At 36.0% G+C, this 19,897-nt stretch overlaps 1 protein-coding gene across 1 annotated transcript in view; it reads left to right on the plus strand.

Annotated features, from left to right (window-relative positions):
* LOC148938769 (uncharacterized) overlaps positions 1-19,897 on the plus strand; it is a gene marked incomplete at its 3' end in the record, with an annotated part of 160,790 nt that overhangs the window by 119,194 nt on the left and 21,699 nt on the right. The window contains exon 5 of the mRNA XM_089107551.1: positions 1,619-1,747. Within this exon, the coding sequence (XP_088963677.1) occupies positions 1,619-1,747 (129 nt within the window). The remainder of the gene's footprint in view (positions 1-1,618; positions 1,748-19,897) is intronic.

Genomic DNA, 19,897 nt, shown 5'->3' on the forward strand with positions numbered 1-19,897 from the left:
GCAAGTCTGTCGAGATTTTTTTTTATTGTTGAATCACTTTTTAACGTTTTATGAGCTGCTGCTAAAAATGCATATTTAAAACATTGCGAACCCCTGTCAAAACCGAAACCCTGAACCCCTCCCTCCCATGTAGCCGACAAATCTGGGTGGCATTTTATTCGTTGAATACCCCGCCCTCCCCTTAAAATAAAGTTTTTTTAATCTATTGAGATTCAGATCAATATATTCAATCTATAACATTGTGGACCCGCTTCCCTTCTCGTTAAATGTGTCCAAAGTTGATATTAATTTATTGACCCAATTGAAAAAGTTACCCTCAAATTCATTTTGACCAGGGTAAAAAGTTTGGTTGCAAGTTAAAAAATGAAAATTAAAAAATACCCCTGATGTCCCCTTTTGTAAATAAACTTTTTGATTGACTGATGCCTTAATCCCCCCTTACCGCCCCAATTCTGAATCTTAATCTCAATAAAGACTCAAATTAAGTTGATTTAGGTATGAAGAACATTAACAGGGTCTGTTAAAATGACACCCCCGTCAACCAAGTTTTCCTCAGGAGGATTAAAATCTACCCTATGTGTTTGTAAGTGCCCTAGAGCAGATTCTAACAAATATAATTCACGTAGTTCCGGGGACGCGACAATATTTTCATGTCCTGCATCTATTTGCACAGGACCTAATTCATTAATAATGAAAACATCGTCAAAAATGTCCCCGGAAACATCAGATCAAATAATTTCTACAAGACGGTTCATCTCTTCTGTTGTAAACTGGAAATACTGGGGAATACTAAACGAAATACCTTCACTAACATCATCTGATTATTCCGGTGAGAGTGGACAATTACCCATGATATTCTGAAGTCCTGGGCCAGGGAAGGCAGTTGTTTTTGTAGCTTCCCTCTGAAACTAAAATGAATGGATTGAGTTTTTTTTTCTTTGAGGAAAGTTTTATCACAATTATAACACACTATTTATTTTTTTCTTAATATATATTTTTTTTCTTTTATATATATATATATATATATATATATATATATATATATATATATATATATATATATATATATATATATATATATATATATATATATATATATATATATATATATATATATATAGGCTATAATATAGGTTTAAAAATTCGGACAATGACACGATTTTACTAATTTAAGGGTCTTACATCCGTTTGGTGTTTGGGCTGCTTTATACCGTGTATCTTTAGTTCTGCATACAGCTTTTGGTCCGAACGTAACGTGTTTGGTAGGTTTATACGATTTTCGTCCAGTATTAAGTACCAATTTGGTCTGAATATATCATGTTTTGTAGGTTTATACGATATTCGTCCCACTGTACGTCCCAGAGTATCAGGGCTCCCACTACTATCAGGCATGCTTTCTCAGGCTCGTAGCCGTTAATGAGTAAGATTAAATTTAATGTAGCATACTTATTTGAAATCAGCATAATAAGCTAATTCTTTGATACATCTATTGGTATCAAAATTCCGTTTTTAAGAGTTTTGGTTACAACTGAGCCGGCTGTTCTTTACTTACAGTTCGTTATCACGAACTGCTTGACAAAGGGAAAATCTTTTTGTTTTACTTATGTACTTATTTCAGACAACAATGGTGAAGAAACTGGTTCTGCCGACTCAGACATTTTTGGAGGTACTGATGGAGATTCTGGCCACTTTTCTGTACATTCACCAGAGCCTATAGCCTCAAGTCCTGCAAGAAGAATAGAAGAAAGTAAGTCTTATGCTTATTATTACTTACATTTTGTTTTTTCATGCTTGGGAGGGAAGAGTATCAAAGAAAAGACCCTTGCAATATTACTGTGACCCTCGTACTATCATCTATGCAGAAGGGGTCACACTGTGAGCTTTTGGCTGTGTTTTCACCAATGGTAAATATGTATATTTAGGCATGAGTAGGAGGTAACTTTTTTCACTAGATATAGTTAAATGTAAGAGAAAATCGTAAAGGGTAAACTGGAATCAAGCCAAATACAGACGAAGATCCATCAATTTTACTTGATTATTATTAATTTTCTAATGCAGTCATTAATTAAAAAGAAAAATTTTTGAATGTCAATAATGGTGCTTCGGCTCTAAGCTGTTTCTAAACACACAATACATTTATCAGGCTATTTCAGAAATGTTGGCTAGTTGTGGCCAGATTCCAGATCGAAGAGGTTTGCTAGGCCATGTTTCTGATCAAAGGGTAATAAAATGAGTGAAAAAAGGTAATAAATGATAAATTCCCGAGCATGTTGTCATAACAATGAAACTAGGGAAAAATTAAGGGCTCTTAGTTCCTTGTCTATTTCTCTCCTTCGGTTTGCAAAATAAAAAAGTAAGCCGACGAGCATATAATACTATTATATGCTATGAATATTTGACGAGAATATTCATATAATACTAATCATTGCTTCAGATGAAGTTAATAACAAGAGTTTAAGAAAGAACTGCTGAAACAACAAAACCTAGAAAAAAATAAATTTGATTTCGAGAGGCGGACTTGGGTGGCAAACGCTTTTCCCCCATGGTCCCGTAAATTGTCAACTAATTCATAATCAAATGATAGAAATATTAAAGGTCTCTACTGGTCCATTTTGAGAAGACAGGCTCGCAAATATTTTTCCAGGCGAGGGATTTTTATATTTTCATAAAAAGTCTTAAAATTATATCTGGTGTGTCAAATTTGTCATGAACTCAAATCTTTTATTACGACTTATGCCCATAAAAAATCTTAAAGATCTCACTAAAAAGGCTTAGGCAAATGACGCATTTGACACAAACGAAATATTTGTCTTAATAAAAAGACAAATTGCACATGACAAATAGAATTAGAAGTACCCAGAAATATGGGAAAATGAAGTTTTTTTGGGAGGGGGGATGGTTCCCCACTGCATAAGTCCCAAACTGTGGGGGAAAATAAATATATAAAAGAAGCTACAGCTTATTATTTTTATGTCTTCAAGGTTTTCCCCATGGGTATTATAATGAACATTTAGGTGAGCATATAAACTGGGAGCATATAAATTGGGAGCAGATGGGGTGAGCATATAAATTTAGGTTGCAAAGAAAAGCCACGACGAATGTCGATGTGGACTTATACTTGATCGTAAGTAACTAGCTATAGTCACTACAATTTTTAACAATCTCCCAAACTTTTAACCTTTTATTTTAAATGAAGGTATAGATTTTGCCAAGTTTTTTTAATAGAAAGCTTTGAAATAAAAAAAAATTGGATTATTTGAGCCGGATAGTGATTATTCGCTTGTTTATGTTTTAAATTCAACTGCATGAAGTGCAAGTATCTTTGCCTATAGTAATTGGACAGATTACCTTAATAGTTTGCTATCAATAGACGCGATGGGAAGTCCATCTACAGGATACACATGGACACCGTCCAGACCACCATCTAATAATATGACCATGCATATATTTACAAGAGAGTGGCACTCCAAATATGTAAGAGTAAAAATAGCCTTTGACGTTAAATCTACGGATGTAAGAAACCAGATAAAAAAAATAGCCTGTGACGCTAGGCGAGCATCAAATTATTTCTTCAGGAATTTGTCAAATAATTATTGCAAGGACATAAAATGAGAATAATTAGTTAAATGTCCAAAGAGAGAAAGGGTCAAAAGAATTTGACCTACTTTACAGAGAGCTGGTAGAATTCTTTCAGAATATGAAACAAATATTTAGATTGGGAAGGTCGACATGTGATTGAAGCATGTATTCTTGTTTAGAATATTTATCATTGTCAGTTTTATTTTTTAATGTATTATAAGGAAAGTAAATCTCAATCCAAACATCAAGGAATCTAATGCAACACCGCCATGTGTACCCTTACCTCTAATAAACACTTAGCCGATGAAGCTGAGGGCTGGTGAAACATGTAGTTATTCAAATTGTGACGAATTATAGTGCACGTAAAACATTCTAGTGTGCTCACATGAGTAGATGTCAAACCTGGTGAGTCCAATGGACCTGTGGGGTTTATATCATCCCCACATACATAGGTGATGGAATTTTCAAATATTTCGAATTAAATAATCTTCTCATTAACAGGTTGAAATTAGGTCTCAAATACCTATATGTTCCATTAGCCAAAAAGTAATTATGTCTCCAAAGCCAGACAGAAACGTGTTGCAGAAACATTACAAACAACGATGTCAGAATTTCTACTTCGATAATTCTTAATTTGCTCATAACTTTTGGCGGATTAAATTAAACAAAATGAATTAAAGATATTCAAAAACTACATTAAAAGACAATTTGTTTGATATATATTGAATAAATTAACGCTCCCCGATCAAACGTATGAAATAATGATATGGAAATAAATATAGGCCGTTCAAATAGGCAAAACTTATATTCTATGTTGGGAAAAAACTAATTTTTTTTTTAATAACGTTTGAATATAATTAAAATCATATATTAGTATGAAATTTCTTGATTTTCAGAAAATATTGGCAAGGTCTTAGTAAAGTTGACTTCAATAAATCTAATTTTGCATAGACTGTTCAGACGTTAATTGACCAAGCCTAATGAAACGATCGAGCGAAAAGATTAAAAAGAAATTTGAGATTATTCTACAGGCTACGAACTAAGAGAAGACAATAGCTGCACTATCAAGAGAGAACATGATGAATTATTTTATGGAACACACTCAAAATGTCCAAAGTTGTTATGTGATATTAATTGTGATATTAATGTCCAAAGTGATATTAATAATGCCTAATACTGTGTGTAACATTTTTTATGTTAAAATTCTACATGTCGTTATTTAAAAAAAAATATTTTATGCACTACTTTGTTTTATTTCCATTATTTTTAGGGTACGCTAGCACGTCAAACGTTTAGAATGTTAATTAAAAAGTCGGAGATGTACGAAAAGGAATACTAATAGCAGGCTCATAGGGGATATATTAGAAACTGAGATAGGTTAACAGAGCTTTTAACAAAAGTCCGAGGGATGAGCTGAATTTTTTCTCCAAGATTTCCAACGACAAGAAAACATCCGATCAGAAACACGGGCACAGAGTGAGAAAGGAAAAAGTAGCTACAAATTCGTAGATTCAGACATACAAGCCGACAGAGACAGGCACACGGAGAAGCAGACACCCGCCCAGACACAAAGGCTTAGAGAGTGAGAGAAACTAAAAACACATTCAAATACATAGATTAAGACACAAAAACCGACAAAAACAGGCACTGGGATATGCAAACACCCACCCACACACAGAGGCACAGAGAGTGAGTGATACAAAAACACAAAAAAATACATAGATTCAGACATACATACCAACAAAGGCAGGCACCGGGACAAGCAAACACCGGACACATCACACAGGCTTAGTGAGTGAGAGACATAAAAATGAATAGAAACACATAAATTCAGACACATTACCGATAAAAACAGGCAAACACCCACCCAGACAAATAGGCTTAGAGGGTGAGAAAGACAAAACCGCATACAATTATATAGACTCAGACATAAACCGACACAGAGAGACAATGGAACCAGCAAACACCGGCCAAGACACACAGGCTTAGAGAGTGAGAGAGACAAAAACGCATACAATTATATAGACTCAGACATAAACCGACACAGAGAGACACTGGAACCAGCAAACACCCACCCAGACATAAATGCTTAGAGAGTGAGTGAGACAAAAAACGCCTACAAACACAAAAACTAAGACGTAAAAACCGACAAGGACAGGCATAGAGACATGCAAACACCCGGCCAGACACACAGGCAAAGAGAAATGGAGCAGAAAAAATACCTACAAATACATAGATTTAGACATACAAACCGACAAAGACAAGCAAAGGAAGAAACAAACACCCGCCCAGACAAACAGACCTAGAGAGTGAGAGAGACATAAAAAACATACAAATACATAGATTCAGACAAGCCAACCGACAAGGACAGGCACTGGGACATGCAAACACTCACCCAGACACACAAGCTTAGAGAGTCAGAGAGAAAAAACACATACAAATACATAGATTTAGACATTCAAACCAACAAATACAGGCACTGGGACAAGCAAACACCCACCCAGACACACAGGCAGAAAGAGTGAGAGACCAAACACATACTAACACATAAATTCAAACATAAAACTGACAAAGACAGGCACTGGAACATTCAAACACCTGCCAAGACATAAAGGCTTGGAGAGTGAGAGAGACATAAACGTACGCAAGTACATATAGTCAGACATACATACCGCCAAAGACAGGCATACAAACACATAAATTTAGACATAAAAACTGACAAAGACAGACAATGGGAAAAGCGAACACCCGCCCCGACAAATAGGCTTAGAGAGTGAGAGAGACAAAAACGCAAACAAAAACATAAATTCAGAAATACAAACAGACAAAGAAAGGCACTGGGACAAGCAAACACTCACCCAGACACACAGCCTTAGGGAGCGACAGAGATAAAAACGCAAACAAATACATAGATTCAGACATACAAACTGACAAAGACAGGCATTGGAACCTGCAAATATCCACCGAAACACACAGGCTTAGAGAGTGAGAGGGACAAAACACATAGACAAAGACAGGCACTGGGAAAAGCAAACACCCACCCAGACATTCAGCCTTAAAGAGTGAAAGAGACAAAAAACGCAAACAAAAACAAAAATTCAGACGTACAAACTGACAAAGACAGGCATTGGGACACGTAAACACCCGACCAGACACACACCCAAAGAGAGTGGGAGAAGAAAAATACCTACAAACACATAGATTTAAACATAAAAACCGACAAAGACAGGCGCAGGAAGAAGCAAACAACCACCCAGATTAACAGGCTTAGAGAGTGAGAGAGACATAAAACACATACAAATACATAGATTCAGATACACAAACCGACAAAGACAGGCACTGGGACATACAAACACTCGCCAAGACAGACAGGCTAGGAGAGTCAGAGAAAAAAAACACATGAAAATACATAGATTTAGACATACAAACCAACAAAGACAGGAACTGGGACAAGCAAACATCCACCCAGACACACAGGCAAAGAAAGTGAGAGAGACAAAACACACGTACAAACACATAAATTCAGACAAACAAACCGACAAAGACAGGCACCGGAAAAGCAAACACACACCCAAGCACAAAGGGTGAGAGAGGCATGGTGAGAGAGACATGAAAAAAGTTAGGTTTATTTAGGTTAACATAGCGTGGCGCGCCACAATAAGTGAACAATAGGTTCCAGTGTATCTGAGCGAGTGTGCTGCCATCTTTAACTAGACTTGGATTTGCATGCGTTTTAGTCTCTCTCACTCTCTTTGCCTGTTTATTGCCTGTTGTTTGCATGTCCAAGTGCCTATCTTTGTCGGTTTGTACGTCTGAACCTATATATTTGTATGTGTTTCTTGTCTCTCTCACTGTCTAGGCCTTTGTGTCTGGGCGTGTGCTTGTACGTCCCAATGCCTATCTTTGTCGGTTTGTATGTCTGAATTTATGTTTTTGTATGCGTTTGTTGTCTCTCTCACTCTCTAAGTCTGTACGTCTGGGCAGGTGTTTGCTTCTCCCAATGCCTGTCTTTTTCTATGTATTTTGTCTCTCTCACTCTCTTTGCCTTTGTGTCTGGGTGGGTGTTTGCTTGTCCCAGTGCCTGCCTTTGTCGGTTTGCTTGTCTGAATTTATGAGTTTGTATTCGTATTTGTGTCTATCACTCTCTAAGCCTGTGTATGTGGGCGGGTGTTTCCTTGTCCCAGTGCCTGTTTTTGTCGGTTTTTATGTTTGAATCTATTTATTTGTATGTTTTTTCTATCTCTCTTTGTCTATCTATATCTGGAAGGGTGTTTGCTCGTCCCAGTACCTGTCTTTGTCGGTTTGTATGTCTGAATCTATATATTTGTATGCGTTTTTGTCTCTCTCACTCTCTTTGCCTGTGTGTTGACTGGCGTTTGCTTGTCCCAGTGCCTATCTTTGTCGGCTTGTGTTTCTGAATCTATGTATTTGTATGTGTTTTTTGTCTCTCTCACTCTCTAGGCCTTTATGTCTGGGTGGGTGTTTGTATGTCCTAATGCCTGTCTTTGTCTGTTTGTATGTCTGAATTTATGTGTTTGTATATGTTTTTTTCTCTCTCACTCTCTAAGTCTGTATGTCTGAGCGGATGTTTGCTTTTCCCAGTGCCTGTCTTTGTCTATGTATTTTTGTCTCTCTCACTCTCTAAGCCTGTATGTCTGGGAGGGTGTTTGTATGTTCCAGTGCCTGTCTTTGTCGGTTTTTATGTCTGAATCTATGTATTTATGTGTGTTTTTGTCTCTCTCACTCCCTTTGCCTGTGAGTCTGGGCGGGTGTTTGCTTCTCCGAGAGCCTGCCTTTGTTGGTTTGTATGTCTGAATTGTCTATTTGTTATTTGCGTTTTTGTCTCTCTCACTCTATCTGTCTTTGTGTCTGGGCGAGTTTTTACTTGTCTCAGTGTCAGTCTTTGTCGGTTTGAATATCTGAATCTATGTATTTGTAGGTGTATTTTGTCTCTCTCACTCTCTAAGCTGGTGTGTCTAGGCGCAGGTTTGGATGTCACAGTGCTTGTATTTGTCGGTGTGTGTGTCTGAATCTATTTATTTTTATGTGTTTTTTGTCTCTCTCACTCCCTAAGCCTGTTTGTCTGGGCGCGTGTTTGCTTTTCCAGTGCCTGTTTTTGTCGGTTTGTATTTCTGAATTTATGTATTTTTATGCGTTTTTGTCTCTCTAACTCTGTAAGTTTGTATGTCTGGACGGGTGTTTGCATGTCATAGTGCCTGTCTTTGTCGGTTTGCATGTCTGAATTTAAGTGTTTTTATGCTTTTGTTCTCTCTCACTCTCTTGGCCTGTATGTCTGGACGGCTGTTTGCTTGCCCCAGTGCTTGTCTTTGTTGGTTTGTATATCTGAATCTTTGTATTTTTATACGTTTTTGTCTCTCTCACTCTCTAAGACTGTGTGTCTGGGCGGTGTTTGCTTGTCCCAGTGCTTGTCTTTGTCAGTTTGCATGTCTGTATTTTTGTGCTTGTATGTATTTTGGTCTCCCTCACTCTCTAAGCCTGTGTGTCTGGGCAGGTGTTTACTTCTCCCAGTGCCTGTTTTTGTCGGTTTGTATGCCTGAATATACGTATTTGTATGTGTTTTTGTCTCTCACATTCTCTTTGCCTGTGTATCTGGGCGGGTGTTTGCATGTCCTACTGCCTGTCTTTGTCGGTTTGCCAGTCTGAATCTATGTATATGTAAGGGTTTTTGTCTCTCTCACTCTCTCGGCCTTTATGTCTGATCGGGTGTTTGCTTCTCCCTGTGCCTGTCTTTATCGATTTTGTTGTCTGAATCTACGTATTTGTTGGCATCTTTTCCTCTCTCACGCTGTGCCTGTGTGTCTGAGCGGATGTTTGCTTGTCTCTGGAGATTTTTTAGGGAAAAAAATTCAGCTCATCTCTCTCAGAATTTTGGTAAAAGCTCTGTTAACCTATCTCAGTTTCTAATATGTGTCCTATGAGTCTGTTAGTAGTATCTATGTCTCCGAATATTTCTTTTCTTACATCTCCGACTTTTTAATAAACATTCTAAACGTTTGACGTGATAGCGTACCCTAAAAATAATGATTTTTTTTTATTTCAATAACGACATGTAGAATTGTAGAATGGACATTTTGAATCTGTTCCATAAAATAATTCATCATGTTCTCTCTTATTAGTGTAGCTTTTGTTTTCTCTTATTTCGTGACTAGTAGAATAATGTCAAATTTCTTTTTAATTTTTTCGGTTGACTGTTTCATTGGACTTCGTTAAATATGCTTCTGATTAGTCTATGCAAGACCAAATTCTTTGGAGCCAAATCTTGTAAAAGCTTGCCTAGATTTTCTAAAGATCAAGAAATTCCACACTAATACATGATTTTAATCATATTCAAACGTTATTCAAAGACATTTTATTCTTTTTTCCCCGACTTAGAATTTCAATTTTGCTTATTTAAACAGCCTATATTAATTTCCATATCATTATTTCTTATGTCTGATCGGGGTGCTGTAATTCCTTCAATATATATATCAAACGAATTGTCTTTTAATGCTGATTTTGAATATTTGTAATTCATTTGATTTAACTTAATTCATTGAAAATTATGATAAAATCAAGAATTATTAAAGTAAAAATTCTGACCTCGTTGTATGTAATTCTGACGTCGCTGTCTGCAACACATTTCTATCTGGCTTCGGCGACATAATTACTTACAGGCTAATGGATCATACAGGGGTTAAAAACGTAATTTCAACCTGTTGACAAGAAGAATATTTAATTCGAGAAAATTGAAAGCTCCATCAACTATATATGTGGGGAAGACATTAACCCCACAGGCCCATTGGACATGGTTCGTAAGTTATGCAAATGAAGTTATGTTAATCATAATGAAATATACCAATAATATGATGCGAATATAATACTTTAGTATTAAAATTATTGAAACCAAAAAAAGAGTTATGGAAGCAGGCCGTCCAGAACGCACTATATTAAGTACCTAACCTAACTTAACCAACTCTAGCATATACATTAGATAAATAAATTAAAATATATCTGCATAGTAGTTTATCTCACTGAGACTAAGCTAATTATCTCTGAATGCAGACACGGAAATCGGTTTTACTCAGATCAAGAACTTGAGTGTGGTTACTCTAATAGATAAGTACCATAAGATGATGCCTAATAGGATCAAACCAGGGTTCTAGTCGTATTCAGTCAGCACGATATCTCAAACTAGTTTTTAGTCTCACCAGGTTTGACACCCACTTACGTGAGCATACTAGAATGTTTTTTTTCATGCACTATAATTTGTCAAAATTTGAATAACAACATGTTTCACCAACCCTCAGCTTTATTGGCTAAGTATATATTAGAGGTAAAGTTTCACATGGCGGTGTTGCATTATATTCCTTGATGTTTGGATTGAGATTTACTTTCCTTATAATACACTAAAAATTACAATAATAAATATTCCAAACAAGAATACATACTTCAATCACATGTCGACCTTCCCACTTTAAATATTTGTTTTATATTCTAAGAGAATTCTAACAACTCTCTGTAAAGTAGGTTAAATTCTCTTAGCCGTTTCTCTCTTCAGAAATATAAAAAATCATTCTCATTAATCACATTGATAAATTCCTGAAGAAATAATCTGATGCTCGCCCAGCATCACAGGCTATTTTTGATCTAGTTTCTTACATCATTAGATTTTACATCACATGCCATTTTTACTCTCACATATTTGGAGTGTAGTTCTCTTGTAAATATAGCATGGTCGTAATATGCGATGGTGTTCTGGACGGAGTCCAATTGTATCTCATATATGGACTTCCCGTCGCGTCTATTGATAGCACACTACTTACCCTCATAAACTAAACTAAAAATTGATCTTTTGTCTTAATTTACTTTCTTTATTCAATGTTCTTCTGAATTTTCTTAAATTTATAGTATTTTCTTGATTTAATTGGGTGTTCCGAATATTATATTCTTCTTCTTAATTTTTTAGCATTATGCTATTCAACTTTAAATGTGATTCGAGTTACGTTTTTGTTTATGCTGTTAAAGATTAAAAAAAACCGATTTTTAGTCTTATATCAAGACACGAAATAAAGCAACGTATGAAATATTATACAACCTTGTGTAAAATAGCCAGTTGTTTTTGCCTTATTCTCTATAGTTAAAATTGAATTGACATTTTGAAGAGAGAGAAAAAGAGAGAGATGGAGAGGGAGGAGAAAGGATTGGAGAGAGAGAAATGTATGATAGAAAGAGATCAAGAACGAGAAGGAGAGAAACAGACAGAAGGGGAAGACTACCATATATAAGCAAAACAAATTTATTTAGGATTTATTCGGTCCAGCCCCGTCATAATTCCCGATGCTAATATAAAAATTGATTTTTAGATTATTAGAACTTATTCGGTCCAACTCCGTCATAATTCCCGATGCTGATATAAAAATCGATCTTTCTTTAAATACCAAGTTATAATCATACGTTATCGTTATTTTTGTTTGTAATTTACCGTGGATTTTGATTTTCAATGAAAAATTTTTTTTTCAATAAATCCAATTCAGTTCAATAGTTCAGTTCATGGTACCAAACTATAAAAAAGGAGTAACTACTACTCACAGTAATAAAAAAAATTAACCAAAATATTAATACTAATATATATATTCAAAGATATTGACTTTGATGATAATTCTGAATGTTTAAATATGTATCTTCCGTACTCTAGAAAAAAACTGTCAGTGCAAAAAAAAACGAAATGTGGACCACTGGAGTTAAATTTACAAAGCTTATTTTTGAAGAGATTTACTCAAGAATCCACAAAACTATTTTCTATTCCAACTCGGAGTATGACTCACGATCGCTTACATCCTATAGAATCAATGTTAATAGCAAATTAGAGAAGCCAATTTAAATGAAAATTAAAACTCTTTACTGCCCTTTTTTAATATAAAAAAAATTATGTCACTGAAAAGGAGTGTTTTCAAGTATTTTATGACACAGAACAAAACTTTTTGCTCAACGAGGATTGAAACACTATCAAGTGAGAACTCCAAAGAGGTCGATCACTTAAAATTACCAAAAACCTTAAATTGAGCTTCTCAAATTTTGAGGAAGTAGTGTCGCGCAATGGCGTTGTCCTTTCCTAAAGACACATACAGCCCATAAAAATGAATGGTTAGTATAGACATCTATTTCAAAGCTTCATTTAACTTAGCAGATTTATTTGAGGCTTATAGTTGCCTAAAGCGCTATTTAATATAGAGGAGGGCCAATAGCAGGTAGTAAGGCTAGGTAAGAGAGGGTGCCTAAAGCTTCAAAAAGTACGTCTTCAGAACCAAATTTTCTAACTCTCTATGAGCCTTTAGATATATATAAAAGGAGATCTGGGATGAGGGCATAGAAATTACTGTCTAATATCTCTTTATTATGGAAATATTGCCAGGCTAAACGTGTCGTGTAAAATTAGCACTCCAGGGTGATACACCCCTTCATATTGCAGTGTAGTCGCACTGTTTTCAGTGTAGTTAAAAGGTCCAGGAACTATGTTTTTGAGGATGAACAACCCCCCTACAGCCCTCACGGCAATAATTGTGAGCTATGCCCCGGAGGTATATAAGGTTTGTAGTTGAAATAAATTGTATTTGAAATAGAAAGTTCTAGTGTCCTTTTTCAGAGTCAGAGTGATCGGAGGGCACTTATCCCCCCCCCCCGTCACGTCAGTAGAATTCCTTCTTAACCAATCAGACGCTCGCTTACAAATTAGCGGCGGAGGATCGCAGAGAATATGAGGAAAGGATTTTTGCTATAGTTTTATTAGTCTGTGAATAGAATTCAAAGGAGTGAGAAGAGGAACAGTTTGACTTTACTCATTTGGATATATATTTGTGTGTTGATGAGTGGAAGGTTTACACTATTAGAAGTTGATAGTGGAGTTGAAAGTAATAATACAAGAGCACCAAACATTGCGGTGGAAATCGCAACAGGATCACGGCTTTGTCTGGAATGAGGTGAAGTATATGCAAGATATGTGATATCCTTGAGCAAAATTAAAATAGAGGATCAATTATGTTTCGCTGAAAAAGTTGATATAGCACATGTGAATAGACTTCAATGTGCTTTAAGTGCATTAGTGAAACTTATCGAAGACAATAAACTCTATCGCTAATTGTACATGCTTAGTATTATTGTTGTTGTAATTATTCAATAAAGTTGTTTCGAAATCGAAAATGTTCCCTTTTTTTTCTGGTTAGGTTAGGTTAGGGTTAACGAATCAGGGTCAGTCTAGAATCAGCAGTCAGAGTAAAAGGATTGAAAAATGAATAAATTTGAGAAAGAGAGAATTAGATTAAATTTAGTGTTTATGGAAAAACAATTGATTTTGGATGATGATTTTCTTAAGTTATCTCTTCAACGTAGGATATTCTCTCGGGTAACACTTGACAATATAATGAGGACTGATTCTCCTCCATTGGACTATTGTATGAAACTTTTAAGATGTGACTCAAGTGCTTATACTCAATTTATTGATATATTAATTGGAACAAATCAGAATAATATTGTGGATACACTTTTGAAATCATTACCAACGGATTCAATGTAGATGGCTCCTTCTTCGAAAGAGGTAACGTCACAGAGCTACTCCTCTCCACATTCCTCCACCTTGAATTTATCGAAAGAGGACGATCAGTTTCGTTTTAGCTGTGAGAGAGTTGACATCGGAAACCAACAATGTTCTATATATGTCCATTGTGCATGTACACTCTTGGCAGTTGGACTCAATGTGAGAATTGCACAATTATTGATGACTATAGTGAAAAGTGTAAATTATGTAATCCTTGTAAATTACATAGAGGCTATGCAGTACAAATCAAAGGATGTAATTCATATCAGGAGGAGATTTGTGACTCTCATTCTAGAGGACACCTATGCTCCAATTGTCACTATGATAAATGTGATCAGTGGGAGAATACATACCCCGCTAGGATTGGAAAGAATCCCGAACATGATTTTAGTTTATTTCTACGAGATTGGTATCGTCGTGGATTTAAATTATTCTGGGAAGAGGAATCTGGTCTACGTTTCAACTGTTGGGGTAACGAGACAATTTGGTTTCTACGTCATCGTTGTGACGACACTGCCTATTATGACTATAAACCGAGTGATTTTTATTTGGCAGTTACCGAATGTGATTCACCATTTGAAAACACTGTTTGTGATATTGCTTCAAATAGACAGATTGAAACTCATGAATTTCATAATATGAATGCAAATAGTATCATTGACTATACAAAGAGATATGACAAGAGTGAAGTTACATTGTACTGTAGAAAATGTGACCCTGACTTTGCAGTCAATCAAGATCAATCTACAGTGAATCCAAATGATTTACCAACATTAGTGGTTCACGACAGTTGCCTATACATCGAAGAAGAAGAAATCTAAAGTGAAGATTTAAAGACATTGTTGTATATATATATGCATTTTATTAATAAACAAATTCACAAACATTTTTTAATCACTTTACTCTTAGGGCACTGAAATCAATACTGTACAGGTCTGAGAGGATATTTTCCACTAGAAAGTCGTTCAGACGTGGATTGTCACCATAAATGTGGAGAAACTGCTTGTAAGTATAGCCGCGACATCGAAACACAAAATATATTAGTGCATGGAATCCACAGCTTTTAGTCGTTAGATCCTGCATTCTCTTCCGATTTTGAAAAATAGTTTTCCCACTGCTCTCAATATAGTTGCTGATGTGGGGTGTGTAGAATGTATAGGGTAGACCAAGAGGATCAAAAAATTCAATCGTTTTCATTGTTTGAAAGATGCACAGCCAATGACCCGTCAGCACAGTCGACGGACAGCTATTAACAATAATTAAGGTATTGTTGACACTTTGAATTTTTCCAAGAAAGTCAGAGGGTAGACAATAGGATTTGTACTGGGACATGTAGTGGTCCATATTAAATACATTGATTATTTGACTGGTGTTCATGGCGCCAATTCTAGTAGAACACTGCCTTTGGGAGTGATTTCCCAATAGGTTTCATATTGATTTAGTGAAATTAGTGCAATACTCTCAGCCAATGGGTCGGCAAATGTACACTCTAAACGCACACTCCCCGTACGTACTATACTCATATCCTGTGTGCCAGAAAAATCCAGTACAATGATACCAAGTGTTTTAGCAAACATTTCTTTGGTTATACCATTTTCAAATAGTTGAGAGTCATGATCTAGGGTTTGCATGGTCAACTCATACAATGTTCTATAGGATTTATCAAAAGATATATTGTAGAGTGGGATGCCGTTTACTTTGCAAACAATAGATGAAAGTCCAAACATCTTGAATTTATGTGAACATCCAGTCCACGATCCTATTGCACTAGTGCTTTTAACAAATGTCAAAGCGAGTTTTGATAGAATTTTGCCATTGATGAGGGATGAATTGATGAGGCTATGTGAGCCCATGACTATATCATGGTGATTGGTGATTGTATGAGGAACAAGTAGTTTAATATTATTTCCATTGGCTCTCAGTTTTTCCACTGCCAAAGCAACAGAACTCATGACCTGTTGTTTGCGTACATGAAGTATTGCCGAGGTGAGGGAGAGACTTACATCAGGATTGGCAGCAAGTTCTTTTCTCAATATGAAATTGGATGGTGCGAGCGTCAGTTTTATATCCACTTTAACATTGGGCGGCAGCCATTGGGGTATATTAAATATTTCATGATATATTTTTCCAACTAGATGTAATTCACTAGTTGTAGCATTTTTAAGTGCATCTGTACTATCAGTATTAGTAATATATTCATATCCATTGGAGGTGCCTCTCAATTCATTGTATGACTTGGGTGTCATCATCATGAATTGCATATAGCTTGTATAATTTGAGAGATTGTTGCTTATGCTCACCAGCGTGCCATTGATGTAGACACTAATTTGACGAAATAAATTATGTAATAAACAATTTTCATAGGATATTCCATCGGCCCGAATTGGCATTGTATTATCGGATTTCTGGACTTTCATTTGTAAATCTATAAATGTTGAAGACTTGTCCATAAAGTAGTCCTCATTGTAATAAATTTGAAAGTGGATATTATCGGAGAGGGGTTGTTGTGGATAAAATTGTTCATAGTATCCATGCATAACACTCACATCAACATTTATTGCATTAATTAGATTCAAAAATGAGTTGATTGAAGGTCGAGGATCCTTATTTGGTAAGTTGGACATCCTAAGAGAAGAAATCTAGTTTCGATCTAACAATTCTCTTCCTGTGGCTTCTGCTTCTGTTTACCCCACGTTTCAGCTTTTTTCTTCTTTTCTTTGACAAGAGTGGCGATGTCTTTCGTTACCGACCTAAGTGGAGACTGATGAGTGATGCATTGTTTCTCGACCTTTTTAAGCCTTTACCATTTTGTTTTAATCGCTCGCCAAAGGTTCGCGCACTGGACCTAAGATTTTCCGTAGAACTTTTATTAAAATCCTTTTCAGAGCCCCAATCGTATAGTGTAGAGGATGCAAAATCTGTCGCAGCCGGTACAAGATATTTTCTAGCCAGTGGTAGCGAAGAGCGAAACAGTTTACCAAACCAACTGCCAACACCGTACGCAGACATTATAGTACTCCCTTTGTATTGGTCCCTTCCATTGCCCTGTTGTCTTGAGCCGAGAGTATTAATATAGAGGTCAGTATCAGGACAAATGAATACCACTTTTTTATTAGACATCTTGTTGTTGAATGATGGGAACGAAAAGGTATGTAATCACAGCCAAACCTTTTGAAATTGCTATGGGATCACCCAATTCAGTTCTTAGTGTTAACTGACAGAGTTCCAAATAGGAATTTTTTACGGGAATATATTTAGGATGCTTTATATTGTAGTGGTGAATATGCTCTTGATTGGTTTTTCGTTCAAGAACTCGTAGGAGGGGAACATTTGAGTTACCAACCCGAGATGTTTCCACAAATAAAGCGTAGAGAAATATACAAGTGTCTGTGGAGAATACAGGTGGGTAGTAAGCGATATTGAAACCTATTATTCCGGAACATTTGTGTTGTATTAAATAGAGCTGAAAGCTAGTAAAATCACTAAGATTATCATTGAGAGTAACATTTTCATCGGCAGTGGGTGAACTAATATAAATATTACCCTCCTCCATTAAAGAGTTGAAATAAAAAGCTCCTTTTTTACGAGCGGAAATTCTTTTATTAATAGAACGATATAAATCATTCATACAGGTGAGTTCCTCGTAGGGTAATATATGGATAATCCATCCAATTGATTTTTTGAATTTGTTCTTGATCACTTGAGGGTGGTGGCGGCCAATCATAGGGTCTAATTTTTATTTCATATTTACGATCTTTTCTCAGGATCTCGTAGGTATTTTTGAGAACACATTCAGCAAAAGCTCCTTCAGATGGTCCGTCGTTAAATTTGATGTCGGGAGAGAATGCCATTAGAACCTCCCTTATTAAAGTCACTGCTGAGAGGATCAGATACATTGGACACAAAATCCCCACAAAAGTCATTAGGCATTGTTAATGTCTTCCACACTGATCCAAGAATCAAAATCTGAGTTGTATCCTAGCCAGCGAACAAGCAACTGTCTCTTGCCCATACGAGTACGACTCTTTAATATCTTTTCAATTTGATAAATTTCACTTGTGTTTCTAACTTTTTGCAGTTCATATTCATAAAAACCGCCGAGAATCTCATCATCTTTGGTGTCTCGCAGTCGATATGTCGTGGGTTCGGTGTCCAGGATTTTCGACACTTTAAAAAGTTCTGTGCTCCATAAATAATTCCCCTTTTCAAAAATATTGTTGGTTCTATTAATTCGAACAGTATCACCAAAATTGAATTTCTTCTTCACATTTTTTTTTCTCTTTCACCATTGGAATATTGCTTTAGAAAAGCATCAAATGTATTTTCACTGCAGTGAATTTCCCGAGGGCTTGAGTTGGACAGAGATCGATGAGGTCGATGGTTGTATATCTGCATGACTTTATCTAAATCATGAATAAAGGCCGGTGTATTTTTCAGGGTAAAATATCTTGAAATTAATAGACAAATCGTTCTTATTAATCGTTCAGCCAATGCAGCCTTTATCGGGCTGTGACTATGATAAAGTGATGTATTATATTTCAATAGAACCTTTTGTACATGGGGATTAAGAAATTCACAGCCACGATCCGATTGAATTTTTCTATATGAATCCTGTTCAAGAATAGTTTCAATGGCTAGAGCAACTTCTACACCTCTATTTGACCGCAGTGGAATGGCATAGGCATAGCAACTAAAGCTACGGATAGAAATCAGAATATAGTTAGTGTGTGCATTTTTGCGCTGTTGAACTGTGTCTAAAGTTAAAATATCCGTTTGCATTATATGCAAAGGGAAAAAGGCCTTAGTTTGTCGATATTGTTTGCCGCGAAGCCTGTGATTCCGGTGCAGTGTTTAGCTCAGTTTTTTCTCCTTATACTCTTTTGCTTGTTTCAATGTGCTACCGGAGACAACCTTAGAAAGCGTTTTGGGAGAACTTAAACTTCCCACTTCACCAATATTTTTGTATACACCTTTCAGAACTTCATCCATTTTGAACGCAAAAACGTAGTGTAATGTCCACTCCCCTTTTGCACGCTCGCCGATGAATCATTTCGTGTTCGTTTTTGACTAGCAGCCAAAGGTGTTTTAAAATCATGGCTGCTGTTGCTGCTATTATTTTTAAATATTGAATCTTCTTCTTCTTTTTTAAATGGTGTTGGTGTTGGTGTTGGAGGAGGACTATATTCTCTTCTTTAGAAGAGAATTCAGTTTCTTAAGAATTTGCTTATTGCCAATAAGACTTTTGGGGAAGTTTGATACACTTAGAAAGGTGTATATACTAGCGTCAAATAATAATAGTCCTTCACGATTCGTTACCAAATCACAAATTAAATAAACTGGATTTTAACCTTTCCCCTGAATTATGATTCGTTTTCCTGTGATGTCGACTTGAATTCGATGATGCTCAGTTTCCAACAAAAGAAAATATAAGACTCTTTTACTCTGTTCACGATAGGTCACTGACAATAGATTCCCAATTTTTGTTACAATTGAATTCAATTCTTTCTCCTTTGATTGTGCAGAATCTTGAGGTGATGTCTCCTGTTTAGGGGGATCGGCGACAGCGGCGGGTCTCTCACGATAAGGTTTATGCTTGTCCACACGTCGCAATGCATCTTGAAGTAAAAGCAGTTTTTTTATCATCGGCAATTTTCTCACCATCAATTAATTTGTTTAGATTGTTTTAAAAATACTCAATGAGTCAGAGGACAAGTTCAAAAGGTTTCA

The sequence above is a fragment of the Artemia sp. Qi Xiang Cuo genome, unplaced genomic scaffold, assembly GCF_049724085.1.
Source record: "Artemia sp. Qi Xiang Cuo unplaced genomic scaffold, ASM4972408v1 HiC_scaffold_2950, whole genome shotgun sequence".
NCBI lineage: Eukaryota > Metazoa > Arthropoda > Branchiopoda > Anostraca > Artemiidae > Artemia > Artemia sp. Qi Xiang Cuo.